The sequence below is a fragment of the Merops nubicus genome, unplaced genomic scaffold (assembly GCF_000691845.1).
Source record: "Merops nubicus isolate BGI_N331 unplaced genomic scaffold, ASM69184v1 scaffold2781, whole genome shotgun sequence".
NCBI classification, from domain to species: domain Eukaryota; kingdom Metazoa; phylum Chordata; class Aves; order Coraciiformes; family Meropidae; genus Merops; species Merops nubicus.
Genome location: NW_008590092.1, coordinates 78,397 through 93,107, shown reverse-complemented (window position 1 = coordinate 93,107; position 14,711 = coordinate 78,397). Strand labels below are relative to the sequence as shown.

General features: G+C 50.4%; 1 protein-coding gene across 1 annotated transcript in view; it reads left to right on the top strand.

Annotated features, from left to right (window-relative positions):
• Positions 1–774, top strand: part of ALOX5AP (arachidonate 5-lipoxygenase-activating protein) — a 7,311-nt gene extending 6,537 nt beyond the window's left edge. Inside the window, exon 5 of the mRNA XM_008949785.1 lies at positions 423–774. Coding sequence (XP_008948033.1) covers positions 423–585 — 163 coding nt within the window. The 3' untranslated portion in view covers positions 586–774. The remainder of the gene's footprint in view (positions 1–422) is intronic.
• Positions 775–14,711: the final 13,937 nt, after the last annotated feature.

The window sequence follows — 14,711 nt, the reverse complement described above, 5'->3', positions numbered from 1 at the left end:
CTGCAGCAGCTCCTGCTCACAGCCTCTGCAAACCCGCACGTCTGTGTCTTTCTGCCACTATTTGCACCAGCTCGTCCTTTGACGTTAATAAAGCTCCTTCCACGCAGGTGGAGCAAGGTTCCCCCGCAGCCTGGGATGGCTGGTAAGACATACAAGTCCCTCTGAATAGCCACTTTTGTAAGCAGCAGCCTACACAGAGCACACAAGGCCAAATCCAGACCCAAATACATCCTGAAAATGGTTATTTAAGGGTTCATAGCTGCATTGCAATGCAAGACAGAGCAGAAATTTGCCTCCTCTGTCTCAGCCCCTGAGGTCTTCCAGCTGTTCTCAACAGCAGAGTCCAAAGCCCGAGGACTTCTGGTGTGGTGTGAGGTGAGGTACACTAACGAATTGCTTTCCCCCTTTCTTTGTCTCCTCAGCACTCCCGGTTACTTGTTTGGAAAGCGCATCATTTTGTTCCTGTTCCTCATGTCCCTGGCTGGCATACTCAACTACTATCTCATCTTCTTCTTCGGGAGTGACTTTGAAATACACATAAAGACGATAACTAGCGCGATCTCTCCGCTGCTGCTCATCCCCTAGTTCCCCTCAGCACTGAGGGGGTCACTGTGTTTAATAGATCAATACCCAGAAGCAGCCATAATTCAACTGTTTAAGAAATGAACCCGTAACCCTTTTAGATTGCTGTAAATCTCATGCTTGATGGGCTTTGTAGTTTGATTTAACCTTGCATTTTCCTTCAGGAAAAAGATTTACTGTGCACACTCAACACAGCCAAGGGATGGTAAAAACTTCCAGTTAATTCTTCAGAGTTTTTTCCCCAAACTGCAGCTTGCAAGCTGATTGCATGACTGGAAGGGATGTTGTCTGCTGGCTTCATAACTGCGTTGTACTTGGCTTCTGCCCCAAACCCCAGGAGCCTCTCAGCACCGTCCCTGACCGACGGCTCTCACAGCTACGCTCACACACAGGCACAGATTTTCACTGGCATCCTGCACATGCAAAAGGCATGGACCAGCCTCTTCAGCCACCCTTCCCCTCCCACTTGTTGGGGACTGACCTCCCGAGGGGCAAACGGGCCCCTGTCTCGTCTTCCTTGATAAATATTCATGTGCATAAGGCTCCCGACACTGATCTCATTTACTCCTCAACCTTTTTGTTCTCCCACAGCTATGGAAAGGGGTCTGGTGTAAATGAGGAGCTGACGCATTGGCAATGGGTTGGTTTTGTTTTGCTTGGCTTTGTTTAATAAAACGGTCTAAAAGGATGAAATCCATTTGCTCCCTCTTCTTTGCCTGGTGCATGAACCCGGCGCTCCGCAGCTCGGCAGCTGGCCGGTGAGCAGAGCAAGGGCAGCAGCACCGGGCTCTTTGTGCAAGCTGCTAATCACCCTGGCCACGGCCTCACAAGGACACAAGTTTAACTACTCCCTCTATTAGCAAGTTCAATTTGCTGCCTCTGTCACTGACAATATGGCCCTACAAGTCCATGCTGAGGAGCAGTTTGATGGAGAAGCAGATCGAGGTAGGCAAACAGGCCAGTGCAACCTTTCTAAATATTGCTTCCCTGTCAGTGCTCAAGCTCTTAAGCCTGTCTGATTAACACATGCAGGGTGGATGAAGCTGTATTTTGTGAGTCCTTTGGGAGGCACAGAGACTCCTCGCTATGTGAGAAGGGGGTTTGCAGAGCTGTTCACTAAAGCAGGTACAGACAGGCCCCTGCCTCTGCACCACACCAGGGCTGGTGAGCTGTGTTGCTGCCCAGTGGGGCAGAGGCACTTGTGCACAGCTGCTCTCCTCTGCACCCAACCATTCCACTGAGCAAGTAACAGACATCATTTTTTGTTTTCTTATCTTCTACAGGAATTCTAGATGTGAAAGATTAGTAATAAACATACTAATTGCATGTTGATTAGTCAATGAATGTTCTCACTGGTTAGAAAATGTAATTCAGAAAATACAGTCCTCCTAACCTCACACCATAGTAGATGCCTATCATTGGTGGTGACCCAGCACCCCTCTGCCCCATGGGGTCTGCCCAAAAGGGATGGCAATGCCTCAGGAGGAGAGGGGTAACCCCTGTGGCCTGGAGTTACAGACCTCTTCCACATTGCTGGTTCAGCAAAGGCTCACACTGCCACCACCGTTACCTGGTTCAGAAGAGATGATGCTTCACTAACACCACAGTCGCTGCTCTCCAACCAGTCTGGTCTCCCTGAAGTCTGAGACTTGTTTATGGAGACCATCACTTGTGGGTGGTGGCTCTCCCAACCCTGTGTGTCCACCTAGCAGTTCTCCCCAGCTGGATGAGCCTCCCCTGGTGCCTTTTTGTCCTCTATAGCAAGAAGTAGCTCACTTGACCTCATTCTGATGTCTCCTGTTAGGATGAGAAGAAGTGCTCCACCAGCCAGATATAAGGGGCAGAGGATTCAAATGTCTATTTTGGGTCAGATAATCTACCCCAGCATTCTCAGGCCTCTCTGGTGACTCAGTGGTTGGCTTCTACACAGCTGTATTTAGGTAAGATCAGGTCATCTTCTGAGGGAACTGAGGCTTATCCTTTGTTGTAATAATGTATTTTGCAAGAATGTCTCCTACTTACTTCCTCCAAGTTTTTCTGATAACAAAAGAGATGAAAATGTAGGCAAAATCTGTTTTCCATCTGTCTATAAATGGAAATGGTGATGGTATCAGACAAAGAGGTGGTACATAAACTGATCACTATGTAAATTCTCTGCGAACATCACTCTGTCTTACCCGTGTCACAGGCAAGCCTTGTGGTTGCATTTGCCTTCCCACTCTTTCTACAAGAGCAAGGCAACCCCAGTGCTCTTTGGGCTTTCCCCGCTCTGTCAGGCGACTCCAGTTTTTGTTTCCAGCAGCACAGCCACCCTGATCTGAGTGGTACAGTTGCCAGCACTTTGCACACCAGCTACACAGAAAGCAGCAAGCACAGGCTCGTTCCAAGGGCTTGGACTAGATGACCTTGAAATGTCCCTTGCAACCCAAACCAGTTATGATGAGCAGTGCCCCACTCCTCAGATGGCGTGCCACCACCATGCCACGTGGCCGTTCCTGCATCGAAATCCCGAGGACACAGACACGTGTCTATACACTTGGACACGGTGTGATTCCCTCTATACCTGTGTCTACCTGAGTGTAGGAGGTGCTGAATCGTGTGACCGCCAGAGACCTTCCCGGGGAGGCAGGGAAGCAGGCTGCTCAGGCACCAGCCCTCTCACAGCTGGCAGGCTGTGCCCAGCAGAGGCTGCGGCGCCTGCTGGAAGCTGGGCTGCCACAGGGTGTGTCTGATGTGCTGACACGGGCCTGAGCACGGCCTGGAGCACGTACCACACTCCTGCCAGGGTCGCCGTGCCTGCTTCCCAACAGTGGAAACTCCTCCTGCCGGCGCGGGGAGCCTGGCCACTCATCAGCTGCTCCCCTGAGCTCTGACGCCTGACAGTGATGCGATGGCCTCTGCTTTCCTGAACAGATGCCTTGTTGCTACTGAATGCTATTCTTTATTATTCTGGCACATGGGAGCCACAGTCCTGAAGCAGGGCCCCCATCCACTCATTAGAAGTGACCAGTCCTGCTTAGTACAGGGTCTGAGCAAGCAGGCAACATCCAAGTGGGATAAGAAATCTCTGCACACCACCCACAGGGGTTTCCTGCAGTATATCCCAGATTCCCAGTTTCCCAGAACTTGCAAAATTGACCTGTGCAGTACCAGCTCAGTCTGAGTCACATCTACACCAAGTCAAATTTCCAAATGATTCTCTGGGGATCGCGAGAGCAGTTCTGCTGGCAGGGAGCAAGACTGGCCCTGGGCAGCTTCTTCAGTTCTCAGTTGCTTTGAGAATACTTTATTTTTCAAGCAGAATAGCTGGTTTAACATTCAGAGAAGCCTTTCAAATGCCCTGTTGGGGTGGGATGCTGCAAAGCATTGAGTGCTGGCCCAAGTTGGTGCCATGCCTTTTGCAGACCACAGTGGGAGCAGGAGTAGGCCATGTGGGGAATGCTTGGGAATAGTCCGCCCTCAATAAGTGAAAGGGCAGTACAGAACAACTATAGTGGTAAAACCATTCCCCAGGTGATTTTAAGTTGATCTCATGTCCCAGCCAGAGCAAGCAGGGTGAGCATTCCCATGGAGAAGCCCCTTGGTGAGCTGCAGAGCCCAGCAGTGCCTGCCCAGCATCCTTACAGAGGATATGCTGACACCCAGGAGGGGAAAGGACCTTGAGGGCTGTGATGTCCCTTGGAAGTGCCCTGGGGACATGTACAAGCTTCACTGTCCCTTTGGGCAATGAAGACTGCTGTCCCTGGGGCTGCTGGGGAGGGGACAGCTCGGCTCTGGCTCCTCTCAAGGCAGTTCAGTGCCTCAAGGGATTAGGCTGGAGAAGCATCCTCTGCATCACCAACTGACTGCATCAGAGAAAGAGCTGCTTTTAGCAGCGTGCTGTGAACGCCAGGAAAACACATCCTGTGGAGAGGAACAGCTCAAGCTGCCCAACCTCTGCCCTTCGTTGTACCTGTGCCAGCAGAGGGAGGCTGTGGGTGGGCGGCATCAGCACTGCTCCATCCGTCCTGCCTGCCAGAGCATCTCACTGCTCCCAGCCAGCACACAGAGACTTGAAAGCTGGCAAAAGTGAGATTCCTGCCCCAAAGGACAAACAGCCTCCACAGAGAGCTGTTTTTCCCCTTTAGAGGAGATATAAATAACTTTTCAATTTCGGCTGTGAGGTTCTTCACACTGTGAGATGATTTCATCAGACAGACGAGCTCCTGGGGCTTTTGTGCTGGCTGCCTACTGAGCTGCTCGGATGCCATCCACTGGGCACTTCCCTCCTGTCCCCAGGAGAAAGAGGCCAGCCAGCAATGGGCCAGCCGTGATGTGGGGCATGGAGTGAGGATGGGGCGCGGGTTTCACTTACAAAAGCCAAATGTGTGGTGGCATTGCCGTGTACCTCTCAGTCACAGCGGTGCCGTCTCTGCCACGGGGGAACTGGCGGGGACTGCTTGCACGCCGTGACCTCTTGCAAGGCCAAGGGATGCTTTGGGAAGCTTAGAATTGGGGCTACCGCCTGCTGCGTGGCTATTTGCCACCACTCTTACAAGCATAGGGTTGATTGATTGTTCCTGTGTTTTCTCAAGAGAGTGCCACCGCTGCCTTCATCCCCAAACAATGTCTTCTGTGCTTTTGGCACAGCACTCCAGAGCGGGCCAGTCCGCCCCAGCAAGAGCCCCCTCAGAGCTCTGGGATTAAGCAGAGCAGCACGATGTCTCCTAGCCAGCTGCCTCATGCTTTTTGATTGTGCTGCAGCAAAGGAATTTCTTTTCAAAAGTCAGCACCAGCCTTCCCACTGCCCTCAGCAGACAGGAGGGGACGGTGCATGTCCCTGCCAGCAGCTGTGGGGCCATGGTCCCGTCCCTGTGCTCCACCACCTCCGTGGGGACTGTGTACGCTTGCCGGTGGACAGATGCTGGGGGACAGTTTTACTTCCTTTCTCAGACTAGACAGCTTCAGCCACAAACCAAAGCAGGCCGTCATTTGTCAGAGTTCAAGTTGCAGCTCAGTCCTGAGCTATGTTTAACAATACCGTGGTTTCTTGGAGCGTATTTCGCTCCACATGCTTTCAGCAGAGGTAGTGCAGAAAATACTAGTTTTCATGGCATAGCCCCACTGCTCAGCCCGGCTTTGACCCCATTCCCCAAATACTTTGTGCCCTTTCTCCCTGCTCCCATCAGGCTTCCCAAGCACTCCCTTCAGTGCCAACTCCACTCATTCATCTCTCTCCACGTTTGTTGTCCTCTCCACATCCCTCTCTCTGGTCACTATGCCAGTTGGCAGGGCCACCTGGTGAGACGGTGAAGGGAGCAGATATGGCTTAAACCCTCCTTTTGTTTCCCCCTTTCATTGGCTTGTTTTTAAACCACCTCAGCTCCCTGATCACCATTGCTGCATGTAGAGATCCCCACAGAAATACTTGCAGAGCTTGCAGGGTTTCCCCTCTGTGTGGTGTAAATGCTGTGCTGATGTATCAGTCCTGAGGCACTCTTACATGGGTGAGGTTTCCCTCCCCCAACTCACACTGAGTTATCAGTCACCCAGAGGCCAAACCCCCTTGCTTCTCTCACCTCATGCTGTCTGTAGGATTGACACGACATCTCACTCAGCACAGAAAACATGACTGTACTTGGATTCTGCCAAGCTTGCAACCTCTGCTGCACATCCATGACATCATGCTCCCCATCCACGACATACGAGTGATGCAGCTTCCAAATGGGAAACGCCATCAGGAAACTGGAAACTGTGTGGGCACGCTATGGGGACCAGAAACCCTGCCAGTCATTGCTTGTCCCACCCACGGTTGGCTTAATGACTCCTGGGCTGTGATGCTTCAGAAATGCACTTGCATTTCCCAAACAGGTGCTGAAGCTTGTAATTTGGGTGTTTTTTTTTTTTAACTGAAGTGGAAGGATGTAGCCCTGACAGGGCTTCACTGGTGGCAGCACAGTCTCAGCTCAAATTCAAGGTTACTAATAACACACCAGCTCCATCTCCCTGGCAAAAGTCAGCTGAACTTCTGTTCACACTCAAGCCACATTACCTTGGAAATAGTCTTTTATGAAAAGGGAGAAATGAAAAGCAGAAAGGTAGATAAACAGTGACACAACCCTGCCCTTTCACAGCCCAGTCTCCTTGGCGAGGTGCCCTGGGCCAGCGGGCTCTTTGCTCCCGTGAGATGCCAGCAAATTCCTGTGCCCCCGGAGGCAGCACTTCCCTGGGGACTGTGCCCAGCTCCCTGAGCCCAGCGTGTCCCCAGTGCCACAGGCTGGCAGCTCAAGGCTTGCCACGTCTGCACCTCAGCCATACCTACCACAGGGATTTTGCTGTAAAACGTGTTCCGAGAGGCTGTCCTGCCACCGAGGCGCTGAGTGTCCTGCCTCACCTCGCACTCCACAGTGGGCTGCTCTGGTGGGCTGGATCCTGCCTTGCTTCCCTTCCCCGTGCACCCCCAGACCCCTGTGCACATCCTGGTCTTCCCCTGCGCTGTGTGGTCTGAGGAGCTGCCAGCCAGCAGCAGGTTCTACGCCCACTTTTGAAACAGCAGGACCCCACGAGAGCCATGCTTCAGGCCCTCCTGAGGCACAGGGCATGATCTGCTGGTCGGTTGCTCCTTGGGGGACGCTGAGACGCTCATGTGCTTGGCCATGGGCAGTCTGAACCTGCTAACAGCTGCCTCACATGCCAGGCTGCCCCAGGTTAACCTTTAGCACTTCCAAGTGGGTGTGAAGGCATCTGGTTGGGTCTCCCGCGTGCTGCCACCATGCAAATAATGGGTGGCAAACGAAGGTCAAGATGTGAGGCTGCACATCACATGAGGAGGCTGTGGTTTCATGCACCAGTGAGCACATTTGATAGCTTGCAGGCACTGTAAGGAGGTGGCTCATAACTCCCTGTGTTTTTTCTAACCCTTGCTTTCCCAGACTTGGTCTTGGTGTCTCCTCCCCACCTTTGCTTTGGCTACAGCACCTGGCATATCTTTCCCTGGGCCACTCCACACCCCCAAATGGCAGAAGAGCACCTATTTCTGTGGGTTACAGCAGTCTGCAGGAAGGGTCTAAGAGGCCAGAGCTTGTGCATGATTAATTGCAGGGTAAGAAGCGAAGGGTGCAGCCTCTGCCTGTGAGTTGTGTTCAGCCCCACGTAGCCAAGGTTGCACTTGAACAATGCCTGGGTAGTTATGGCATTGGACTTGAAGATGCCTGGGCAGTTATGGTTGGACTTGAGATCAGTTGCGTCACCCTGTGCAGGTTCAAATTCTGCTTTTAAGTGCAGGCAGACGTCACGGGAGGCTTGGGGAGCATTGCTGTGTTCACCCTGTGCTCACGCCCCTTCACAGCGATCTGCTCTCAGCCACCAGCAGAGGCAGGATGATGTCAACAATAAGTTTTGGTTTGACTCAATGCAGCTGATCTTACATTTTGATGTATTTGTGCTCCCAGCTAATTTTGCAAAGCACACCATCACTCTCCACCAAGGCAAGGAGAACAGAGTGGTGACGCATGCTGCAAATCAAATAGGAAATACTCTGCCAAATCTATTCCTTCGTCAAACGATTCAGCAAATGACTACAGGATGGCACAAATGGGCTTTATTAGTATAGCATGAAAAATTCAGCACTGTGAATGAAAGCAAGATTAGTTCACAGGCCCTCAGGACCATAGCTGGGCAGGGCCTTTTCTTTCCCTTCACCCGCAGAAGGCCATCAGTCACACACAAACCTCAAGCCTGGATGGATAAAAGATGAGAAAGATGACATCACACAGGCAAACACCATTCCCATCCTGAGGTCCCACCACTGCTGCTGTGTGTTACTGCTGTTGCTCAGCACCCTTTTCCTGGACCTAGGCCCCGTGAGACATGGTGCTGCCCTTCTGAGTCTTTGTTATCAATGAGAAATTCAGCAATGCAGCCAGTGGCAGCAGCTCTGCTCTGAGTCTGCTGTGTTACGTGGGGGCTGGAGTGAGTAGGAAGCCAATCCACATGCAGGACTGGTGGCACATGCCAACCCACACTGCTGGGCCTGCTGCAGCTTGTGCAAGAGACGGGGTAGCAGGCTAGAGGCTTCATTTATGGAAGAACTGGCATGCTGGGACTGAAGGGCTACCTTCAACCAGGTGGGTTTTTTTTTTCATAAAAGTATGGCAGGAGCAGCCCTGGAGGGAGCCACGAAAAACAGCGTGCATGCACCTTGCAGTGGCACCCAAAGCACCTGGAGCCTGCACCACTGCACCCACTGCATCCTGTGCTTGGCCTCCTGCAGCAAAAATGTCACTGGACGCAGGCTCAAGGCAGACCTAGATCAGGTGTGTGTCTCCAGAGCAGCCAGCACAAGCACAGTGCCAGCAGCTGTGAAAATGGTGATTCAGGGCAACGTTTGTCAGGATCCTTCATGCTTCCCTCCCTCCCTTCTGGGCTCAGAAAACACAGAGGGCTCTGCAGCAATTGTTTCTTTACACAGCCCGTGCTGCAGCTCTTCATCTTCTAGCGGAGGTATAGCATGCCAAGGAAGGCTGTGCATCCCCAGAAGCATCAATATGTGAACAGTTTCCAAAACCTAGTTCAAACCAGTCTGCAATGGACCTTGGCAAGTGTCAGCTGGACAGTTTCACCAACACCATGGCAGCGTTCTTTACTGTTGCTGTTTGGGGATTTCTAACCTAGATGCCAAATTCTAATTGACTTTTTCCTGTGCTTGACTACTGTAATATGTTTCACACTAACAAGGGATCTAAAGCTCATTACTGGTCCAGTTTCTTGGTCTTCCATTATAAACCATGGCAGAGATTCGTAGGTGGTATGTTTAAGATATCCCTACTGCCATAAGTGCACATTTGTGGTATAGCCCTGTGGAAAATACACAAGGGTACGTAACTCATTCTTTATATTCACCATCTATGTGGTGAAAGCTAAAATTATGGCATATAGCCAAAGTTCTTGCACTGCTACCCTGCTCATTATGCCAGGAGACCCTACGGATTGCGTTATGAAGTTTATTGCTTTACCAGTGGCAAATGTCTAGTGACATTGAGATTCTTGGTAGAAGAGCCTTCCAGGATTAAGTGTGCTTTGGATGGAGGGTACAGAGAGAACTGAAACAGAGCCATGGCCACCTTTGAGCAAAAGACCCCTCTACACAGTGGCTGGGAGGGAAGCAGAGCTGTGTCCCCTGCTCCTGAGGACCTATCACCCTCTGTGTCTCAAATACTGTCACCTTGGGGCCTGGATAGAATAAGCTGAACCTGTTTAACTGACATGCTCCTCCTCTGCCTCAGCACATATGTCACTTAGGCCAGTGCTCTTCCAACGTCTCAAGATTTAGTGCAATTCATATTTGATCAGGCAGATCCCCAAGGAACCATTTGAATAGCAGAGGATATGAGTACAGAATATGAAGGGACCACCTGGATCATTAAACCCAGTCCCTTGTTGTCCCTGGCAACCATATAATAGACATCTAATCCAGAAAGGCCCAACTACCTCCACTCTTCCTCCCCTGTGTGGCTGGAGCCTGTAACGTGATATTAAAGGCATCACTGAAAGCACATTTCTTGCTGCAAAAAGGCAGAGCTCCCAGAAAATGGAAAGTCTCTGGTGTCTTTGGCTGTAATACATCAGTAGGAATAACACAGTTCCTAGCAATAGCACTTCACACAGAGCCAGACTTGGCATTTCCTCAAACGCTTTCTCAGCCATTTTAGAGATTTAGGACGAATAATTGCATAGCTGGATAAGTAATTAGACTCTGAGGTTTTGTCTTAGCTTTTTTCTTAGACATAAATCCCTTATTCACAAGCTGTATTAAAACACCTGTCAGTAGTGTAATGTGCATTTCATATTGGTGACTTGCTTATTTCCTGCCTGGGCATATTGATTTTGTTTCCATTATCTGTACTGTTTTATTTATGCAATTATCAGACCTGTCTTTCATCCGAAATGCATCTATGCTATGTGTATAGCTATAGATCACTATACTGGAGATGATTCACATGCACAAACACAGACGCACAAAGGGTTACAGAGGAGCAGTTCAGCACAAGGCAGAAGCCCATCATGAAATGGTGGAGCCGTCCTAAATTGCATCTGGTTGCCCTGAGTGAATGCTGAGATATGGCAGAGCTATGGCAGAGCCATAGCAGACCACGTTGTCCCACTGAAGGAGCATCCTGAAGTCACTGCTCCCAACAACAAACCTGAACCCTGCAGAAGAACTGTTGGTTAATGTCTAGGAACACCTTCAAAAGGTCCTTTTAGGAAGGGGAAGATTAAGGTGGCAGAGAGAGCTATTGCAGTGCTGAGCTCTCACAGGATCTGGTGTCAGCAGGTGTGGATCAAGCATCTAAGAAAGTGAGGGATAAAGAAAACAGGAAGAGCAGCGTTAGCAATATATTTGCCTCTCAGAAACAGGCACTGCTCTCATCTCATTCTTGGTGTGCCCAAAAGTTGCACAAATACTTAGAGCCAAGGACAGGAAAATAGCCTTCAGGTTAGATTTATAAAAGGACAAGCATCCTCAGCACTGGGAATAGATGAGCACATTGCCTCTCATCAGGTGGAGGCAGATTTATGGGAGAGAGGACATGGGAGGCTGATGGAGCTGTTGCTCTCCCCCACCCTGTCACTGCTGCCTGATGTGGCAGTGCTCTGCTCTGCTGCCCCTCACCACTACCACAGCCAGATCTGGCCCTGCCTCAATTTCCCCCACTGTCAATCCCTCATGCAGCTTCATCCCCTCTCCCCACCTTCACTCTTCTCCCAGGTTAGATGAAATCTCTCTTCCAGTTTAGGGGATGCACTTTGCAGCCCACAGGAATTAGCATCTCCTCGGGGGATGTGCTAGAGGGGAGCAAGCAAGGCAAAAGCTGTCCAGGAGCAGACTGACTCTGATGTAAACAGAAATTAGGAGACACAGAAGATCCAAAAGCCTGTGTTTTCTCTGCATGTAGTTCTCTTCCCATTTTATGCTAGCTGGGTGCTGTTGTGGGCTACAGCTGGTGGAGCTACAGCAATTACAGCAGGGAAGACCTGCAACACCACCGAGTCCCTCGGCAGAGACTAGGTCTAGCCAGCATAGACCTGAGTCCACCCCACCTCGTTAGTGAGAGCTGGACTCACTTCTCTGTGAATCAACTTGATTTCATGGTTGTATTGGGACACATGAGCCAGTGAAGACACTGGCTTCAGGCCCATTGTCTCCTGCCTCAGCCCTCACCCTGGGCAAAGGTGACAGATTATGTGCAAGAGATGTTTCTTAGTGACACTATTCTTTTTGTCCACCTGAAGACCTTTGGCACAACATCAGCAAGTACCAATAGTAAAGCAGGTAGATAAGCATTGCTTTGCCTGTGTTTATTCTAAGGATGATCCTATATTGCATCACACAACTGTAGAACCCAAACTCTAATGGCTTGAGTCGAACACAAAAAATCTGTAAGAACTCATTGCTATTTCCTCATAACCACATTTTGCATTTCTCTGTTGGGTCCAAGCCTTGCAGCAAGGGCCACAGAACACTTCTACAAACACAGAGGATGCAATTCTGCTGGAATTCCACCCAAAGTGGAGGATATGTGGAGTCGGTTAGCCAGCCTTGGCCACACACCTTGCCCTTCCCAGCACCCCAGCCACACACTGTGCTTTATTTCCAGACCTCGGGAGACCTCCTCAGCACGGGCTCGCATGGACACTTTTGCCAGGGTCCAGGCCAGCTGCTTCCCGCATGTGTTTTGCTCATGCCCCATCTAGAGGCTGGTCTGAGCGGAGCCCTGAGGACTCTGCAAAATTTAATGTTTTGGTTTTGCTGTCTGACAGGAGGTTCACTTGCCCCTGGCTTCCGCGGAGGAGCACTGGGGAGCAGCCACTCCCCTACAGCCACAGCAGGGCTGTCAAGGGATGAGGTGGGTGGTCAGCTGCTGGAAGGGAGCCAGGGCTTTCAGGAGAGACCAGAGGGTTGAGTGGAGGGGAATCTAATGAAATTCAACACGGACAAATGTAGGGTCCTGCACCTAAGGAGGAATAAACCCATGCACCAGTACAGGTTAGGGGTTGAGTTACTGGAAAGCAACTCCATGGAGAAGGACCTTGGAATCCTAGTGGACAAGTTAAACATGAGCCCTTGTGGCCAAGAAGGCAAATGGTATCCTGGGGTGCATGAAGAAGTGTGATCAGCAGGTCGAGGAAGGTCCTTCTCCCTCTCTACTCTGCCCTGGTGAGGCCACATCTGCAGTACTGTGTCCAGTTCTGGGCTCCCCAGTTCAAGGGAGACAGGGAACTACTGGTTGAACAGAGTGCTTCAAGGATGATCTCAATCTGGGAGCGGAATGAAAGGCTTAGAGGCCTGGGTCTGTTTAGCCTGGAGAAAGAAGGCTGAGAGGGGATCTGATCAATGTTTATATAATATCTAAAGGGTGGACATCAAGAGGATGGGACCAGGCTCTTTTCAGTGGTGCCCATCAACAGAACGAGAGGCAATGGGCACAAAATGGAACATAGGAAATCTTACCTAAATGTAAGGAACAACGTTACTGTGAGGGTGATGGAGTACTGGCACAGGCTGCCCAGAGAGGTTGTGGAGTCTCCTTCTCTGGAGACTTTCGAAACCCACCCGGACACTTTCCTGTGCAACCTGCCCTACGTTTTTTTCCCGCCCTACGTGAACCTGCTTTGGCAGGCAGGCTGGACTAGATAATCGCTAGAGGTCCCTTCTAACCCCTACCATTCTTTACTTCTGTGATTCTATTTGTCAGAAAAGCCTTTGGTAACCACCAAGTGTTCACCTAGCCCTAGGGGGGTTGGGGCTTTTCTTGAATTTTCCTTTTTTTTTTTTTTTTTTTTCATTTCTTTGTCCTGCTGGGTTTTATTTTTGATGTTACCTTGTGAAACAGCCCAAAGAGCCTCTGCCCTTAGCAGCTGAACCTGTCCTCTGCCTCATGAACTGGGCAGCCATCACCACTGTCCTGCAGCCGCAGCATGGCTGCTCTGCTGCTGCACCTGGGCACCTGGTGCCACCTGGGCAGCATCCCTCAAAGAGCACCAGACACCTCAGCCACTGCCCTGTGCTCACCCACCCACTCAGAAGGGCAGTGGCATTGTGAGAAAGTCAATCTGTTTGTTACACCATTGGGTACCCTTTTGGGTGACTTCACTCTGTACATAGAAGGGGATGAGGGGGATCAACTCAGCTATGTTTATCTTAACTTTTCACATCATTAGGACTTTCTCTCTAGAATCCATGCTGGCCCATGGAGGTCTGTGCAGCAAGATGTAGTCAGGGCAGCACGGTGAGAATGGCCAAGCTTTTCTCTTATAAGGTGACCTGTGGGACCGAGAGGCTGGAGGATACTTCATACAGGGCTACCCTGTTAGGGGACTGCACTGCATAACCCACAAGGAAGGCATTCCCACTGATGCTAAGCTGTACCTTCTCCAACGAAGGCATTCCCACTGATGCTAAGCTGTGCGTCCTCCAAGGTGTGATGGAGTTAGAGAAAGGGCAGAGAGACAACTAAAATTATCCAGGTAATGAAACAACTTGTAAGAAGTCATTAAGGTGGTTTTGGAGAGGAGGAGGATGAAGGTTACGACTGAGATTTGCAAAACCACGATGGCAGTGGATGAGGTGAATGCAGAATTGTTTTTCACCGTGTTGCACACACTAGAACTAGGGAGAACATGATCAAACTACTAATAGATTAGTTTTAGATAGATAAAAGTGCTTCTTCATGTACTGGGTAGTAAGCCCTCCTCAGAGCCCTAGCCAGGCTTATCTTGGAAAGAACTAAATGGATCACAGGCAATGCTAAGTGGAGGAATGAGCCAGAAACTGGGCAGTGGGTCAGTCAAGGATGGACAGGGTCCATTATCTCCTTTTCTATTTCATCACTGTCATCATAACCATGGTGTACATGTCTTCAGCCTGTATTCATTGACAACTTTGGGATAAGCTTTATAGGTGCTCATCTGTTTGGCTTATTACAAGAACACATCCTTAGCCTCTAATTCTTGCACAAAAAGCAAACCAAGCACCAAGAGCTGTGATCTACAAGACTGAGTAAGGTGGTGTTTAACCTAGCCAGCTAATTCTCCTTTAAATCTCCGCTGAAAGACACAGGCAGTCTTCCAGCATGTGAGTCTTTCTTCAG